The 19,880-nt window shown below is 34.0% G+C and overlaps 1 protein-coding gene across 4 annotated transcripts in view; it reads right to left on the reverse strand.

Moving 5' to 3' along the window:
• Nucleotides 1-1,073: 1,073 nt before the first annotated feature.
• Nucleotides 1,074-19,880, reverse strand: part of FAM3C (FAM3 metabolism regulating signaling molecule C) — a 47,741-nt gene continuing 28,934 nt past the window's right edge. For all 4 annotated transcript variants that reach the window (XM_017513881.1, XM_017513882.2, XM_017513883.1 and 1 more), the window contains exons 6-10: nucleotides 15,554-15,612; nucleotides 14,373-14,423; nucleotides 11,825-11,909; nucleotides 3,356-3,482; nucleotides 1,074-2,768 (exon numbers count right to left, since the gene is read on the reverse strand). In XM_017513881.1, coding sequence (XP_017369370.1) covers nucleotides 2,679-2,768; nucleotides 3,356-3,482; nucleotides 11,825-11,909; nucleotides 14,373-14,423; nucleotides 15,554-15,612 — 412 coding nt within the window. In that variant the 3' untranslated portion in view covers nucleotides 1,074-2,678. The remainder of the gene's footprint in view (nucleotides 2,769-3,355; nucleotides 3,483-11,824; nucleotides 11,910-14,372; nucleotides 14,424-15,553; nucleotides 15,613-19,880) is intronic.

Genomic DNA, 19,880 nt, shown 5'->3' on the forward strand with positions numbered 1-19,880 from the left:
AATTTACATAGATTTATTGCTGTACAAGAGGTTGAAATAATTAAAGAGGTATAAGTGGCAATCTTCTCCCTAATCCACACCATTTCTCGCTCAATATTCACTTGAAAAAGTATTCTAAATCAATTTCCACTTTTAATTGCTCTACTAACTGAACATGGCACATTTCGCATTCAATTAAAGGAGAGTTTGTTGACCAAATAATTTTTTTGGTCAAGTTATTTATAATTCACGTAAATTTTTAAAGTATAGAGTGCAATACAGGCTAAATGAACTGAGCTTTTATCTGTCATAAAATGATAAAATAGATGATTCACTTAAAAACAAGTCCAATATAGAAAGAACAATGATTCAGGCGCGGTGGCTCACGCCTGTAATCCTAGCACTCTGGGAGGCCGATGTGGGTGGATCACCTGAGGTCAGGAGTTAAGAAAGAACAATGATAAATTTCACATTAATCCAATTAAATTCAGGACTATAAAGATTCTGGTTCAATTTTTCTTTAATTTCCCAAATACCACTTATTTTCCTGCTTTCTCTTGTTTAACACTCATACTACAATACACTTATTCTGGGACAGTATTGGATTACAAATAAAAAATATGCATCGATAAGCCCTTAAGCACCATTTCAAATACTATGTCAATGTTAATTTGATTTTAATAAAGAAAATTATTAACATTAAATGAGCATTGTTTCACATCTAAAGCATATTTTAAAGAGATCTGAAAATGTAGTATAAAAGTATTGCTTTCAAAGTTAAATTGGCACAACCTACATGAGATTGAACTGAGACAAAAGCAAAACTGCACCAGTTACACAACCAAACTTTGTCTTCTTTTGACATTTGATAGATCTGGAAAAGCCATCCTTTTACAGTCTTAATGAAAGGGCTTTTCCTGCCATCTAGATACTTAACTTCTTACATGTTAAGATACATTAAGGATATTACTGTCTTTAACCAAATCAATATATATTTTTCCATGTTAGGCAGTATAATAAATGCCTGAAAAACTTTGTTTTTGTGAAGTTCTTTAGTATATTACTTTGCCAGATAATACAAAAAAAAAAAAAAATTCACAAAGCAAAACCAAGAGTATTTATTTTCATTATTTTTTAAAAATGCAATATTTATTTCACAATCCCCGGAACTGTAAAATAACTATTCTTTTAATTTACAGAATTGTGGGGAAGCATTTTAAATGTCAAAATACACATGCTGAAGGTGATTTAAACATATAAGCACCAAAAATCCCAAGTATACAAAAATTGTTTAAACATATAAGGTGCATTTATTCATGAATTACATTCAATTTAAAGGAAGAGACAGTACTCCAAAGTTCAGTAATAATTAAGAAATATCCAAATAGCTTCCAACTTGGTTTACAGCTAAGTAACAGATACTGCTTTTAGGTTTTTTTATACAACCTATCTAAAATTCAGGTTCAAAATTTAAATGCTGCCTTATATTGTGAATGGCAGTTTAACCACTAAATTTGTTCCAGTTTGAGATACTTCATACACAACATATATTTAATGCCCTGAAAAATTCTGCTTAAAAACTGAGTTATTTAGTGAACATCTGAAGGTAACAAAAATGTTAGATCTTCTATATTTTTATGTAGAATTGAGTATAAAGTCATTTGGGGTCAAATACAATTATTTTTTAAATGTTATCAGTCCACCTGGTAATAAGAACTTCTGTAAATATGCCACTATGGCTTCAGGCAATAACTGCTATTATGAAGTAAGATAAACACAGGATTAATTTATTGGTTTACAAATCAAAATTACTGTGATATTAAAGCATGCCTCCTTCCAAACCACTTGGTCAATGCTGATAACAATTAAGAAAAACATATGCTAGTATTGCTCTAAATATACTGACTTAGCTGTCCTGAATGACCTAATTAGATTGGGGAGGGGACTTGGCCTGGTTCTCCAGTTCAGTGAAGCTGCCACCTCCAGCCTTACTCTATATCGCTTATATAAAATCAAGTTATTCCCACAGCTAACACAAATCCGGCAAGTTGTGGTCCTAAATGCCATCTGCATTTACATATTTCCTTTTTTACTGTATACATTAAAAAAGAATTTTGTTGTGCTTTTCACATATCCGATGTATGCTTTCATATTAAACATTTCTCAGTTTCTTGGGAAGGAAAGAAAAAGACCACAAAAAGAGGTACATCAGGAGAGTTGGACTGTAAAGTAACACTGTACACACAACTAGCCAAATCTCTTTTTAATTTAAAAGATAATGTCATCACAAGGCAATATATAGAGGTGTAATAGAAAATAAAGTACCCGCCCTAAAATCCATATTATTCCATGATATTTTCACAGCAACTAGTACATATATCAATATATTTTGCACAATCTGTTCAGTTACACATTGGGTATGATTTTAGAATTAAAGTATGTATTACCATAGCGGTCTAAAAATTGTCCTTTTAAGGAAATGTGCTGAGACATGGTTCAGTGATTTGATCATTGTGATGACTATTTACAATGCTATCTATTTATGTTAGCAATAAATAATCCTGATATCAAAAGAGACAATACTCATGCACACACCAAGATGGCTGCATGCTCTTAAAATATTTACACATAGCTTTCCCCTTTATAGCTCTCCCATTAATAGTGAAAGTGCGCTTTCTTCAATTCTCTCCATATTTCCATTAATCTTGCTTCTGTGGGATGCATCCTTCCATTTCTACAACTTCAGGCCATCCTTCATATTTGTTTGTGTCCTTATTGTTCTTTATGTGCTATTGGAACACAGTAATAGTATACAGTTTAAAAAAACCTTTGTGAACTAATTTGCAGTAACATTTTACACATTCTCATTTCAGTAATACTCAAGTCAATGAGTTCCTATAAATTACTGTTCAAGATATTAAATGAGTGACCCTCAGGCTGTATCACACACAGGCAGACCCTCAAATAACAGCTGAAAGAATAAGACACTACAGATGCTTTTAAAGGACTATTTGCTAGTCAAAACCTAACATTTACATTCTACTAAGTTCTAGATTATTTCCAAACTTAACTGATTCTAAAATCCAAAGTTCAGTTAAAATCTTTAATAACTAAAGCTTCCTAAAAGGCCTAAGATAGGCAATCCTATTCCAATGCATTGTCATGTAGGAAAAAAACATTCCTGTGCAGAATTTTTAAGTTTTGAAATTTAAAAGTATGATGGTTATTTCAAATAACTGATTACCAAGAATTTGTGGCAAATATATGATCATATTACTATTTGCTTTATCTAATTTTCAAATAGCTAGGATGGGAATATGTACGTAAGGTTTCACACACTTTGTTTTTGTTATTTCTGAGAGTCTAAGATACTAACCTGTTCAAAAGGGCTTTTTGTCTTAATGCCCTTCCCACCACAGAAGACCCAGTTGTCTCTAAAACCAAGATTAGTAATGGATGTGCTCCCCAATTCAGCAATGAGCCGTCGTGCCTCATCATTGAGTCTTGAAGAGGGAGAGAAAGAATACAACAATAAACAGAGAGTACTATATGCTAACACTGATTCACTAGGATATTAACACATAACATGAGGCAAAATGAGACTTTAAATAACAGAACAAGTACCTGTTAGGTTTTTATTTAACAACAACAATTCACCTTCATTTAACTTGTCAAATTACACTCATCAAATACATAAGGGATACGAGGGATACCACAGTTAGTAGATGCCTACTCAGGCTAACCCAAGGTCTTAAGCGACCAATATTTTTATTAAATTATTGAATCTCCACTAAATCCTCTGTAAATTGCATTTGAAAGGAATAAAGGTAAACGCTGGCAAAAATCTGTGTGTTTCTAACACTATGTTTTATCTAAAAGAAAATGAATTTTGAGAACAGGGATATAAATTGTATTTCAGTGATAACTGCCAAGTGGTTACTTAATAAAAATGAAACGATTAACCACACAGCAGCTAAATGCCTACTTGCAGGAGGAGGAGCAGTGGCAAAAGTCAACAACTAGGGAAACTACTAACTGAAAGACGTTACTAAAAAATTTTATGTAAGTGATCATCCTAACGTTCAATGATTTTCTCTCTCCTTTAACGGAAAAAGAAACTTAGTAGATAAATGCTAGCTGTAGAGCTAAAAAAAAAAAAAAAAAAAAAAAAGTTAACTAAGGGCTACTTGGGCACATATTTGGCATTGAGTCCTATATATTGCCAAAAAGATATTTCTAATAGGTCACTTAGAGAGGTCTGTTCTGCTAAAACCTGAGGTAAGGCAAGTTTTATATTTGCAGAAAGCAGGAAAGTCAGTGAGGAAGGCACTTACTCATTCTACATTATTCTTTCAAACATCTCATGCTAGTATCAGTTAGCTCCTTTAATATCTTAGTGAAAGAAACACTACATAGAACAGTTCTCATTTAACTAAAGAAAAAGGGATACTCATGTTTTTTTTTTTTTTAAAAAAAAGCTTCATGAAACAGGAAAGAACTACGCATATCATTAAACTTTCATGATTGATGCCAACCACATCTGTAGAGGCAGTGAAGCTGTTCTGACGACCACAGCCTGGGCAGTGCTGTCCACCTGGAGGAAGTTCACTAGAATCAGCAAGAAAATAAGCCACAGCCTGTGAAGTATTTAGCCTTTCAGATTCACCTCCTATATAAAGCAGTACATTATAGCCAAGTGAACTAAAAAGAAGTGAAATGACTGTGCAAAAGAACCAATCTCAGCCTCTGTGAAGACTGTGAGGCTTTCACATGAAAACTGTGCATTTGCACTGGCTTTCCCTCCACAGATCCTCTGTAGCTTTGTTTCCTGTGCCCACCCTTACATGAATTATCCATCACTTTTCACTTGTTTGCTCACCTGCTAAGCAACTTTTATGCTAGAGGGAAATGCCCCAAAATCATCACCTGTACCTTGTCTTCTTGTTTCCAAATGCTATTAGGATATCATGGATCTAAAAGACTGTCAAATTCCACTTGCATAGTTTATTCAAATATTCTAACTACCTACAGAAATCTACACTTGCATCATCTGCGCTAGTGATAAGTTTTGCTGCTGTAACAATAAACAGTATTGAAATATGCAGAGCACAAGGCAGTAGGCTCAGTTGTCAAGTGGACTGCCTCCTGCAGAGAGGCTTTGGGGGGGTTCCATTCACATTTACATATCAAAAAATTATGAATTGACACCTCATAGGCATTTAGGCCTGCTCATAAACAGCTGAAATAATGGATGTGAAGTTCATAAATGATATGAGATCGCTTTATACAGGAAAAACTCCCTGTACAGTAAGAGGTTATCTAAATGTAGGCCTAGCCTGCTGCAAAAAGGAAAATCTTATCCAAGAATTTTGCAACAACTAAGAAATATGTTGAAGGGCAGGCAGGCATTCTTATTTTTGTACTTCTGAATTTCAGAAGTGATCATTATGATCTGTATGAATAAACCAAGCTTATTTAGCTAGAGATCTGGGGGCAACTTAGACTGAGCTTTATGTTTTCACTCCATTAACCTTTCTCCTTGCTTTTCCATTAGAAGATACTGAGATCCTGTGCAGACACATATTAACATAGCAGGCCTGAGCTTGGAAAGGCCTACTAGCAAGACTGACCCTTGACTGGCATCTGGCCACTTGAATTTGGGGAGGGCTCCTATCATTTTCAAAACTGGTAAGGATGGTTCACTGTGTCTAAATAGTGGGCAAAACAATGAAATTTATGTTGAACACTTGTTTTTTTCTCTGGGAGTCTGGTATTTTGCAACAGGTTGGGCAGAGGGTGTCTACACAATCAGCCCCTAATACCATACCTGGGCAATGAGTCCCTAATAAGCTTCCTTGTAGACATTTCCCATGTGTTGTCCTAATTGGTTACTGGAAGAATTAAGCATGTCCTGTTTGACTCCACTTGGGAGAAGACTCCCGGTTCCCTCTAGACTTTGTCCCATGAAACTTTTCCCTTTGCTGCTTTTGCTTTGCATATTTTTGCTTTAACAAATCATAGCCCTGAGGCCTACTGGAGAACTATCAAAACTGGGGGTGATTTGGGGGATGCCTGACACATAGCCCTGTTTATATTTAACTATAGTTTTATAACAAGATGACTCTGTCAATGACTTCTAACACTTTCTGATCTGCCTATGTAGAGTTTGGTGTATTATTTTATTATTATTTTTAGATACCTTCTATTTAAGTAAAGAAAACCTTTGTATTTCAAAAGTTTAAAATCATGTAACATAGCCAGTATTTTGAACAGTACAGTGAATATACAGGAAATGTCAAAATGCCCCCTTTTTTTAAAAGCCATGGCAGCAAATATATTTTTATATAGCATAAAGGTTAGAGATACAAGCTTTTTATTCTACATAGGAGCACCCTGAGTTTGTTACATATATTTCAATCCTTACTAATGGTCTTAACTTGCTGAGTTCTTAAAAATTTATGTCAAATGAATTATTTTAGTGAAGATTTTTCTTCAAAATGAACAGAAATTATCCTGCGATAAACGGGGACAGAGAAAGGTATCAAGTTTCGCTATAAAACAACCTATCGTTGCTCTGAGGCAATCTAAAGTAGAAAAGGGAGGAAGTAGGAACTAGACACAGGAGTCTGCCTCAATCCTTGCTGGAAAGAAGGCACATCTGACAGTCCTACAGTCGCACCATCAAACCAAGCCAATGCTGCCTTTCTGGAAGCACAGAAAGCAACAAGGACAATATTATGGGCTCACTTCTAATTAATAGGGAAGAACAAGCTGGGAAGAAGTGTCAGAAATCACCATATTACCTCAGGGCACTGAAGAATAAGAAATGCTAATGATTTATGGCATAAATGGTGACCCAGCCTAGATTTTAAAAAGAACACATTATAGAAAGTTCAGATTAGACATTTCTATGAAGGAACACAACTCTTTAAAAACAACAGAAAAACTCGATAATTTTCACTATATAATTGCTAACACTCCCAGAAAAAAATGGAGCATAGTTTCTAAATTTGTGCTACCATAAGGAATGTTTTATGATGGGCTCAAACTTAAGAAATGAAGTGTGCAAAATTACAGAACAAACCATATTACTAATGACAATATTTTTACTACTACTACCAGGGAAGACCTGTAGTGCTCAGAATGAGATGAAACTCATAAAATTATTAAAAGCCACAGAAATAGCTTTTGCTACTAAGTGTGAATAACAAAGGAACCCACTGCTTCATGAAAATGATATATCATCAGATCAAAGCATGACTATTTTTTCCAGGGAGGCAAACATTCTTTGATCAACATAAAAAGGGAATAGTAGCTCAAGAAGTCCATACACGTGCTCTAAAGTAAATTGAGGCCTCCAGTCCTGTGAACCTCTCTCCGCCTCCACACTTTTAGATTGTAAAGGAACTTGTTGACATAATCTTCAAGGTGGTGTCAGTTATTTTAGAAGCATCATGGAAAATGGGGGATGCTAATACATTAAAAGTAAAATATCCCAGTTTTCAAAAAAGGAAAATTTTAGAAATTAGGCCCAATAATGTGAATTCCTACCAAAATCTTTGAAGGGATGACAAGAAGATCCTATGAGGATTAAAAAGCAGTAAGGAAAGAAAGGGGAACTAGTGGGAAGGAGAGGAAAATAAGTAAAGCCAAGTTAGCGTCATCTCAACTATTTCAGCTTTTGAAGAGGCTTTCAGGCAGTAGATCAGGGTACTGTAATTAGCATAGTCCATGAATTTCAAGTGGGCATCTGATAGTCTCAGAAAATAATCTGTAAGAATAAAATAATGAAAAAGCAACTGGATGGTATGCCTGTTAGGGTACACTGGCAGCTGTTTGAAAAGTAGTTTCTGCAGCTGATTAACAGATGCATCCTTTGGAGGAAGCCTCTAGCAGGGTGGCATACCACCCTTGGTAAACACTTTTATCAATGACTTATATTTAGACATAAGCATGACTTTGGAGAGAGTACAAAGCCTGGATCATGGAAACCTCACAGGACAAATGTCAGAATCGAGACCAAGTGGGCCTAAATCAGCAAAATTAAATTTAACAAGGATAAATGAAAATAAAGGCCCTCATTTAGATTAAACAAAGTCAAGTTCTGAATGAAGAGAAAGACATGATTTGACAGTGGTTTACAGAAAAAAGAAAAAAAGCCCTAGATCAAATAAAAAGATCTGAGAATTTAACTTGACCAAAAACTCACAAGCCAAAAATGTGATGTGACTGTTTAAAGGAAGCTAATACAATTCTAGTCTGCATGAATAATCAAAGAAATGTAATCTCTACAACACGGTAAGCTAGCATCTGCATTGTACCTTGTACTGGCCAGACCACATCTGGAACTCTGTGTTTGATTTGATGCACTCGTTTTGAGAGAGACAATAATCAACTAGAGAATGCCTAAGAAATATGGCCAGGAGGATTAAACAAATTAGAAACTAAACATGATAAAAAGTGAAAAGAGTCTGTGTATTAAACCTGAAAAAGAGAAAACTAAAAGAAAAATACCAATTAGCTTCAAATACTTGAAGTATCAAATGATTTCGGGAATACACCTACTGTTTTGTTGTTTCATCTATCCAAATTAAAGAACATCATGCAGAATTTAGAGGGAGACTACTCTGAGAACATGACATTGTCTTGTGACTATTTTGTTTCAATCTATTTCAAATGGAGAAATGAAAGGGTACTGGCACATTTAGTCAGTAGGGGTTAAGCAAAGGTATTCAAAGAGAACAAGGAAATCTTGCCCAGGCTCCAATGCTGCTTTAGATGACCTTTATAAGATCCCTTCTTACTCTAAGACATTCATATTGAAACCCTATACTTAGGCATAACATGTCAGAGTATTCTCTCTAAAAGGAAAAATACAATTGCCAAGTTTAGCTTGCTCATTTAAGCCATTATATACTTTATAAACAAAGAAAAACTTATTTTAGTGAGGGTCAGGGAGGAAGGTAGGCATCATTACAGAACTACATTCCCTCAAGTATAAGTTTTCTTAGATGTAAGTTTCTCTCTATCTTGTTTTATAAATGGGCTTCACAGAATCAAGAAACACCATGATTAACAAAGGGGAAGAGGTTTCCTTAGGGCAGAACTTCAGAGCCTTTCACTGTAAATCCCGAAGAGGGGCAAAATACAAGGCACAGTCCTCCAACTTCTTTGACCATTGCATGTACTTGTAAAGGACTGGGGTTCTACCAAACACACTCCGGGAAACGATGTGATAGAGATCAGTCCTAGTCAATATGCTGAAGTTCACAGCACTTTACAGCAGGCTCATCATGATTGGGAGAAACTAGGATCAGAGACAGCTGGGTCCTCCTTTCTCTGGTCAACATGCCACCCAACTTTCTCTCTTGGAAAGAGCAGGGACATTCAGTTTACATACTTAACATTCTTGGGCGTTAACTAGAAGAAAATGAGGTAAAATTCAATGGCCTTAAATAAGGAAAAGCCATAACACATCAGCAGCAATAAGCAGAATTTATATTCATATATAAGAGAGGGTATAGCACAACTGGTAAATCACTGCAAATGTGCCACAATCAGACACCTGTCAAGATAAAAGGTTTTTAAAATATATTTAATAGATGTAGACTTCATAAGGTTTGTCCATTTCAATATAAAAGATACGACATTTACAATTCCTTTTTACCAGTATTTAGGAAAAGGAAATCTCTGAAATATAAATTCATGTGCCCCAAACTCATACAACCCAATTCATTTAAAAACACAGAAGATAAATCATATATTGACCAAGTGACCAAATGTAAAGAAAGTTTGGATTTTTACTTTTGCTCTAGAGGTTGAACTCCTTCAATGCTGCTTCCAGTGTATTTAATGGGCACCAAAAAATAGCTGTAAAAGAGTAAACATCATTCCTGCCCTAGTTCTTAGTTGTGTTCCTAGTTCTTACAATTTATTATTAGCATGTTAGCAGATCAAGGGAACAATTCTGATTCCCATCAGGTATAACAAAATAATCTGGTGAAAAATAGAGGTCATATTTGTCAATTCAGAAAAATGGGGCCTTTTCTTTTTAGAGTTAAAAACCTCAAATTTAGCATGTAATAGCCTATTCTCTCAGTAAAAGCAAATAGCAAATTACCTGTTTTTTGATAATGAGAGCCTAATTACATCCTGTTTCATTCTATATAGGTAGATGAAAATGCTTGAATAGGTAAATTTTATGCTAACCTTCAATTTATGGATTTAATATATTCTTAGTTGAACCAGATAAAATGCACAATGTCAATGAAATTACTTCAGTTTACAACCATTTATAAAGTAGAACTGTTTTCTTCATGCAAATCTGTGATAATATAGATATAAAATAATACATTTATAAAAATCAATACATAAAAAGACATGGCATATTTCTGTATAAATCTTGTAGTATTAAGGTTCTCTGTCAATTAAAATTTATAAAGGATGTTTCTTATTCTTGATTAGTCATCTTAACAAAAGTCAGAGAAAAATTTATTTTTTCTAGAAAGAAGAATATTAAAGGGGATTTAATCTCAACCAGAGGCATAAAGTACAATTACTTTTATAAAACAATTTTAAAATAATTGAAATAGTGTCTTTCTGGAACAGAGATAAATAGGTCAAGTGAAAGGAACAGAACAGAAATTCCAGAGATAAAGCCAAATCTACATAAGAACACAGGCACTGTGTGTCATGGGGAAATTACAAATGGATTTTTAAAAATACATGAAAACAGCAAAATCACTGGAAAAGAAAATCTACTAAATATCTAATCGAGATGGAAAAATACTTCTCAAGTATAAAAGTAGATGAGACTCATAGAAAAATACACAGAATTGACTATATAGGCATTAGTCTAAACTTCTAAAATTCAAAAAGCAACCTAAACCAACAAAATTAAAAGAAAATATCTTTTCAAACTCTTAGAAATGAAACTTAAAAATATTAAGAATTGGTGGCATGGAACTTCTGCAAAAAACATTGGGGAAAAAATTTTAAAAATCCATTTTTAAAAACATGCAAATCCTTTAATTGATCATTTCCACTTGAAGATGGTATATTTGGCTAAGTACAAAAATTAGAACCAGCCTGAGTCCAGCAACAGGCAACCCATTAAACAGGCTATAAATCATGACATTTAAAAAACCAGACTAGGCAGACAAACAATTTTTTTATAAAGAATATTTAATAATAAGGGGAAATATTCACCGCATAAGTGAAGAGATGTGCTATAAATACTATCATTCTAAATATTTAAAATGAAAAAAAAAAAGTGTGTTAAGTCATCTGGAATGGAAACTAAAACACCATCAATGGTTACTGCTGCACAGTGAGACAGATTGAAACTTGGCCTCTTCTTTTGCTTTCCAAATGTTTTCCAAATGTGTACAACATATACTATTTTAGGAAAAAGTTATAAAACTACTACTTATTAAACTTATTTAAAATTCAGCACACTTGTATCTTTGACAATTAACTCCATTTCTAGAAATTTACCCTAATGACATAATAATAAGGAAACTTTTAAATAAAGGTGAGTCCATCTACTGAAGAATATTAATGCCAGGAAAAACAATTTGAGAACGTTAAGAACCAGAATATAAAAGAAAGTACAGAAAATGTTATATATGATGTGATTCTAATTTCATGATAATATATGTGTGATACATATTCACACAGAAAAACAGGAAGAAAGCAAAGGAAAAAAAAATTGTTAGTTGTGTTTATCTGGTGATTTGATTACTTTGCTCAAAGTTACAGATTTTTTTTTTTAATGAAAATGTAATGCTTTTATAATTACAAATTATAGCTCCAGAAAGTTCCGTAAAGCTTTAAGTTTACATACTTGGTTGCTCCATCATCGTATGTTCCCATTAAAACTATTGTTCCATCTTGTATGGCTTTCAGGAACTCAATAAATGGTGCCACATCTGAAGAAAAATAAAGGGTTAAGAGTTTTAAAAAATGACTGAATAGCCATCATGATCATCTCTAAAAGTAATATTATAAAACATAAAGTATCTGTAAATCAATAATTTCTAACATAAAGTAATCCAAAAGATAGACAAATCTTATACAGAAAAACTGTTAAGTTTTGTCCCTTAATATAATTCCACTATCAACTTACGATTTCCCATTTCTGATTTAACCTGTGTCTTTTGTACCAATATTCCTGGGACTAAGTATGAAAAAAATCATAGTAAGTTATGTAAAAGCATGACTTATGAAGTAAGAAATTTAAAGATCTCTCAGATGTGAATAATTGGGATCCTGAAAAACATTCTGGGGTCCATGTGTAAGCTTAAGAAGACATAAGAGGTTTGTGGACTCCCTAAGTGTATGTAATATTGTTTGTATGGGCTGAGCACAGTGACTCTCATCTGTAATCCCAGCACTTTGGAAGGTCAAGGCTGGCGGATCTCTTGACTCCAGGACCTTGAAACAAGACTGGGCAATATTGTGAGACCTCATCTCTACAAAAAAAATTTTAAATTAGCTGAGCTTGGTGGCACGTGCCTATAGTTCTAGCTACTCAGGAAGTTGAGGCAAGGAGACTGCTTTCAGGCCAGGAGGTGGAGGTTGCAGTGAGCTGAGATCATACCACTGCACTCCAGCTTGGATGACAGCAAGGTCCTGCCTCAAAAAACCAAAAACCAAATGAAAAAAAAGCATAACATTGTTTGTAAGGGTACTTTACTGGAAAGGATATACAGCTTTTCTCCAATTCTCAAAGATATCTGTAATTTTTAGAAAATCTAAAAATATACATATACATGGATTTAAAGAATACTTAGGTATAACACTTGTTATAAACTGGAAGAAGGAATGTAGGTTACGTGATCACTAAAAGCCAAACTAATTGTACCAAACATTATAGTCACTACTCATTTTATCTACTGCATCAAAATCCACAAGGATTTCAAAATAAATCACTTCAGTGACTATAAACTGTTGATGCCAGATACATGGGTCAGATTCTAGAAACCACTTAATATCTTGAACTCTTTACAATGTCAGGGTTCCTTACAGCTCCAAAGTCTAATTCTACTCCAAAACGGGGTTACTTCAAATGTACTCAAGTTTCTTTCCACAGCAAAGTTTCCAAGGACTTTCTGTAATTGATTATATTTTATAATAGCATTTTCAATTCAAGAAGATTTAACAAAGCAGCTAACAAATTACTTCAATTTAAATGCAAAGGTGGCAATAAACTGCAACAATTTCCTAACTAGAAGAATGTTTCTGGCAGTAATTAATCCACCTGTGACAAGAGGAGTAGGGAATATCAGAGCTTCTGGTCACATGACTTATTGCAGTAACAGTTCTGTAAGACTGTTTCTATTAATAAATTTTGGCAAGACCAATTTATGCCTTTAGAATCTAAAGTGGATGGTCACATTTTAAGTTTACAGAGCTTTGATGGCTATGGAATTTTGTCCTAATCTCATTTAAGAACAAAATAGTACATGGTATCTTATTGCAAGCTGAAGATATGTTAGAAAAGCTAATTATCTGAGAACTCTTCATGTGAATTTCAGGAAGCCTAATCGCTGTTGGCTTCTAGGGAATATATAAATGGAATGGGGAGGTGCAGGGGAGATCGTCATATTGATATATCTCTCAAATTAACTTAAAGAATCAAAAGATTGTGTGGCCTTCCTTCAAACTTGAGGAAAAAGCCCCATTCTTCTGGGCAGCGTTCTTCTTTGGGGTGCCAGTCCCTTGCCTCCGAGTGCTGTTGACTTCTTCCCACTCCTTGTGGGACTTTCAAATATGGAAGGGGAAAACATCTGTGGATTGATTTACGTCCAATGAACATGAAAGAAAATTCTATTTCTTCCTTCAAATATTCATCTAGCTAAAAACTTAGCCACAAGTCAAAGGGTAGAACCGGGATGAATAACAGGACTGCTTTTCTAAAACTGATAGTTTATCTTGTCTTTCTAATGCTCTTAATTATGATTTATTTTTGAGACTGAAAAATCACATGTCGAAAAAAAATCAATTCCCATCAGTTAGAAATGCTTACATTGGTTATTCTGGTCTTCAAATTACCTATTTTTTTTTTTTTTTTTTAAATTTTAGACAGAAACCTAAAGGAGCCCAAAGCTTTTGAATTGATTATCCTGTAGAAAACAATTTTTTTTTTAAATCTCAATTTTGATATTACTGCCTTCAATTACACACCACAAAAATTTTTTCTAAGAACAAAGTATATATAACATGAATGATAACTTAAATACAACTGGACGATTAGTGAACAGAAAGTGAGGGAAACAAAATGAACTAACACAAATAGCATCATCATTCTCTCATTAATGGGCTGCATTGTACTGAGGTGATTAAGTCAGTCCCAGCAAAAGAACACAAAGTCGTATGTTATTTACACTTACCTCCTCCCCACATGTCAAAATATTTGGTGTCTAATACTTCTCCTGTTTTTCCTAAAAGAGATTAAATTCATATCAAATTATGCAACTGAAATATATCACACACTGTGGAAGACCAATGATCTTATCCAATGATTGATGTGAATTCATTAGGATAGAAAAAATTATTTTAAGAATAATGTAAAATCTGAATATATTTTTAAAGGGTAATTTTTAAATAGAACTTTTTCACTAATCTTTAAAGCCAAAGGATGATAAACAAGTTCATTACTGACTGTAGACCATTCCAATTCAGTTAGATATATTTCATCCTTATTTGTTACCATATTCTCTTATTTTAAAATTACTCAAAAATAAACGTTTTACAAAAAAAATCTCCTTGAATCAGATGCCATGTTCTATATTAAATCCATTTTTTAAATAAAATTTACATTAACTTGCCCTATAAAACGTATTTTCCGCTATTAATGAAATAGACAAATATATATCAAACCATTTACCTAAGGAAATGAAGAAAGCAGAAACATAAAAATTTACTTCTTGCTGTGAAAGTAGTTAAAATATATTTTTTTACACTATGAAACTAGAGTGGTTTCTATATATTCCACAAGCATCCTACACAGCTTTATGTAATACTTATTGTACCAGAACAGAGAGGATCAATATGCAGTTAGGCCTCACTTTATGGTTTCAGGGTTTCGACTTTGATTTTGAAGGAAAACTTGAGATGTTCAGGATTCAATGAACTTACTCATACTAATTAACCTACCAGAATGTGGCCAATAATGAAAAATTACAATAAATTCTTATTCTTTGTTCCTCCCCCTACACTATTTAATCATCCACCATCCGTTGTCATTTTACACCCCTTTAATCCTGTCAATCTGTTTTCTTGTTAGGATTCCAAAATTTGAAGTAAGATTTTAACAATGTGATGTCAGATTGCTTGTTTTCTGACAATCCTGTGGGAAGCTCTTGCACAGCAAGTTAGGATACTTTCAAGAACATGCTATGGATTCTTAGATACCAAGTCTCTACCTATAGATTTTTTGCAGGGCAAGGATGGGAGAGAGGGCTTTATCATCAAGAGCAGCACTTTCGAACCTGACCCCTTGATAGTGCATACTACTTTGAAACACAAAAATACCCAGATTACATCCATAAGCTAAAATAATTGTTCATACCATTTGCCAAGGCAACATTGATCCCTCTTCCAACATTATTCTTAACACCACTCATTAAACTGAAGGGAGAGAAATTGAAATAAATTTAGAATTAAATATTGTACAATAACATATCAGAAAAATAAAGTCATGCCAAAAAAAAGGTTAGAGAAACATTATACATATTTTCAATTGTTCAGCATTGCAGAGGAAATTAAAAACATGTCTAAGTCAGAGAAGACAGTCTAATACTGAATAATTTTAAAGCAACATCCTTAAATAATAATTCACAAATAGAAATATATGTTTTAAAATATTAGAGCTGAAATAATAGACCATTTTTGTACTGTTTTCCTTCAGATTATTCATAGACCATGGACATTAAGCACATGTTTTGCACCATTCTTAAGGTATCAAACAACAGATAATGTCTTTTCTGCTTTCTGCAACATCAGCGTGACATGAAACGGACATGAGATACTATCCCCATCTTTTAAAATTTAAAAACAGAGTTGAGAAGCACTCTTTCATGAATGTTTTACCTAACTGTGAACATTCTCCTAGCGATTAGCACTGTAAAGTTCCTCTATACTAAGAGGGAATATTGTACTCATGAAATTACTGCAGGTTCATCCATGTCCCTACAAAGGACCCAAACTCATCGTTTTTGATGGCTGCATAATATTCCATGGTGTATATGTGCCACATTTTCCCTATCCAGTCTATCGTCGATGGGCATTTGGGTTGGTTCCAGGTCTTTGCTATTGTAAACAGTGCTGCAATGAACATTCGTGTGCACGTGTCCTTATAGTAGAACGATTTGTAATCCTTTGGATATATACCAGCAAACTGACAGAACAGCAGAAGATCAAACACCGCATGTTCTCACTCATAGGCGGGTATTGAACAATGAGAACACATGGACACAGGGAGGGGAGCACTACACACTGGGGTCAGTTGGGGGGAAATAGGGGAGGGATGGTGCGGGGTGGGGAGCTGGGGAGAGATAGCAAGGGGAGAGATGCCAGATGTAGGTGATGGGGAGGAAGGCAGCAAATCACACTGCCACGTGTGTTCCTATGCAACAATTTTGCATGTTCTTCACATGTACCCCAAAACCTAAAATGCAATAAAATAAATGGGGAAAAAAATTACTGCATTGAATGAGTCACTTACATGGTGACTACCTGAGACAACTGACTTCCACAGGCAGCTCAGGGACCATGATATAAAGACAATGACACTGTATAATGGAAATAACCAGTGACACATTTGTTGGTTATCAGTTCAGGCTGTTCAAATGTTCAAATTAGAATTATTAAACCAAAATTGTGAGTTCTTTTAACTCAAAACTTCAAGATGTAAGTAATACTCCCAATGGTGTGCTGTTAAATATTTAACAACTGGTCTGTGTTTAGGAGAGAGAGGCAGTATGCATACACATGACTACACATGAACACATATATCCATATATTTATAGACATATATACACGTAGGCAAATAATTTATTATAAACTACTGATATAAAGGATGTGTAGCATACAATTTCATAAATAAAATCTATAATTTACTTTATTATAAATCCCATAGTCAATTCTCACAGAATGTTTTAGTTGATTTTTCAGACAACTCACATCTGCAGCTAAACTATGGTTGCAATTGATGAACGAGCTCAGTTCTAACAAATGTTGGATGATACTTTAATGTATGTTAATAAGTAAGATAAACAAATAATGAAGATTCATGTTGGAATTCCACTTGCCTGTCAATGATAACTGAATCAGATAATGAGTTTTCAAATATTGGAAGACTACTTTCTACATTTTTGGTGCTATCCACCATATAACAGATATAGATATGACATATATTTCAATTTAAACGGTATAATATTTTCTCCCTCACTTGATGTCTAGAACTTGAGTCTGCAAATGTTTTCTGTAAAGAGAGAAAGCACTAAAGAAGCCATAGCAAGATACACTCAAAACACTATAAATAAATCAATAGAAACAATTTTTTAAATGTTCATGTAACTCATAGAAAGGCAGGAAAAAAAAACAGATAATAAAAAAAGTAGACTTAAGCCCTCATATATCAATAATTATAATAAATGAAAATAGTTTAAACATATCAAATAAAGACAGAAATTGGCATAGTGAATTAAAACAGGAACTAACAACACATTGTCTACAAGAAACTCACTTTAAACATAATGATATAAATAGCAGAACATGAAAGGGTAGACACATAGCCCACAAACATTAATCAAAAGGGAAATTACAACTCAATAATAAAGAAACAACCCAATTTATCAATGGGCAAAGGGTCTGAATAGACATTTCTCCAAAATACACAAATGGCCAATAAGCATACAAAAAGATCACTATTTATCAGAGAAATGCAAATGAGATTTCACTTCACACCTACTAGGCTGGTTATAATCAGTAAGTCAGATAACAACAAGTGTTGGCAAGGATGTGGAGAAATTGGAACCCTCATGCACTGCTGGTGGAAATGCAAACAGATGCAGCCACTTTGGAAAACAATCTGGCAGTTCCTCAAATAATTATACAGAGTTAACATCTGAAACAAAATCCACTCCCTGGGAGTATAAAAAAATAAAAACATATGTCCACATAAAATGTGTACATAAATGTTTCTGTAAGTGTTATTCATTATAGCTAAAAAGTGGAAACAACTCAAATATCTACCAACTGATGAATGGGTAAAGAAAATGTGGTATATCCATACAATGGAATACTGTTAAGACATAAAAGGAATAAAGTTCTGATACATGATATAACACGAAGGAAGCCTGAAAACACTATGGTAAGAAGCCAATCACAAAAGACCAAATATTATATACCATTTATATGAATTGTCCAAAATCGGCAAATCTCTAAAAAAAGAAAGTAAACTAATGGTTACTTAGGGTTTGGGGATGGGGAAGTAGGGCAGGATAAGAAAGGCACAGAAGGGTATTACCTGAAGGATACGGAGTTTCTTTTTGGGGTATAAAAATGTTCTAAAATTGACTGTGGCACAGATTGCACATATCTGTGAATACAATAAACCACTGACAATGTAATATAAATGAGAGAAGTGGATGGCATGTGAATTATATCTCAAAGCTGTCTAAAAGTACTAGTCTGGGGCACATACATTTAAAAAGTTCTATGCTTTATTACTTGAACTATTGGCTCAGCTGCACCAAAGAAGAGGGAAGTTTCCGAATGCCTTTGCTCTGTTTCTTTTAGGAATATATTCCATAAGTAAACTTCATCATTAAGAAGCAACTACTGTAATTAACAGGTTAAGTGCCACAGTGACTTTTCCAAGTAAAGATCATCTAGGAGTATGACGTTGCATTTTACAGACTGAAATCTATCATAAAGCAAAGAAATAAAGGTAACAAAGAAGCATGATGACATAGGCTTCCCACAAGAGGGCAGCAGTTTATCAATTTTTAAAAAACTGAAATTCAAACAAAATCTAACACACAAAACCCACTGAGGTTTAAAATGTATAAAGGTTAGTCACCTTACTAACACAAGCTGAAATCTTTTCTTTTATCCTTCATGAATATAAAGGTCCCCCTCCCCACACCTCTAGGCAAAATTCTAAAAGAAATGATTACATCATCTGTAGATAAATTCTGTTTTGAATAGCTACTCTATGTTAGCTACCACCTCTTAAGATGGTTAGTTTAAAGCAGTGCTTGGCAAACTATAGCTCCTGAGCCAAATGCCACCAACTGGTTTTTTAATTTGTTTTACTACTCATGAGCTTAGAATAGTTTTTACATTTTAAAATGGTTACATTTTAAATGATTATGTGCCTACATAATAACTTTGATTTTACCACTTTGCTCTCATAGCTAAAAACATTATCTGATTCCTTGTTAAAAAAAAAAAAAATCCCTCAAAACCATCTTAATTATTCTTGCAGCAAACATCACCATTACAATCAAACGTAAAGAACTATTCCTAATATCAAATTCATACAAATTGAAATCAAATGAATATACGCCTCAGATGAAAATTATAATTGGAGCATAAGTTAGTTCTATGAGTGCTCTAATAAGAAAGAAAAAACCTGTAATCCCAGCACTTTGGGAGGTTGAGATGGGAGGGTTCACCTTGAACATTAGAGTTCAAGACCAGCCTGGGCAACACACTGAGACCCCATTTCTACAAAAATAGAAAAATTAGCTGGGTGTGGTGGTATGTGCCTGTAGTCCCAGCTACTTGGGAGGTGGAGGTGGGGAGATTGCTTCAAAGTTGCAGCAATCTATGACTGCATCACTGTACTCCAGCCTGGTGAGACCCTGTCTCTAGGTGAAACAAAACAA

The sequence above is a fragment of the Cebus imitator genome, unplaced genomic scaffold, assembly GCF_001604975.1.
Source record: "Cebus imitator isolate Cc_AM_T3 unplaced genomic scaffold, Cebus_imitator-1.0 Scaffold508, whole genome shotgun sequence".
In the NCBI taxonomy this organism is placed as follows: domain Eukaryota; kingdom Metazoa; phylum Chordata; class Mammalia; order Primates; family Cebidae; genus Cebus; species Cebus imitator.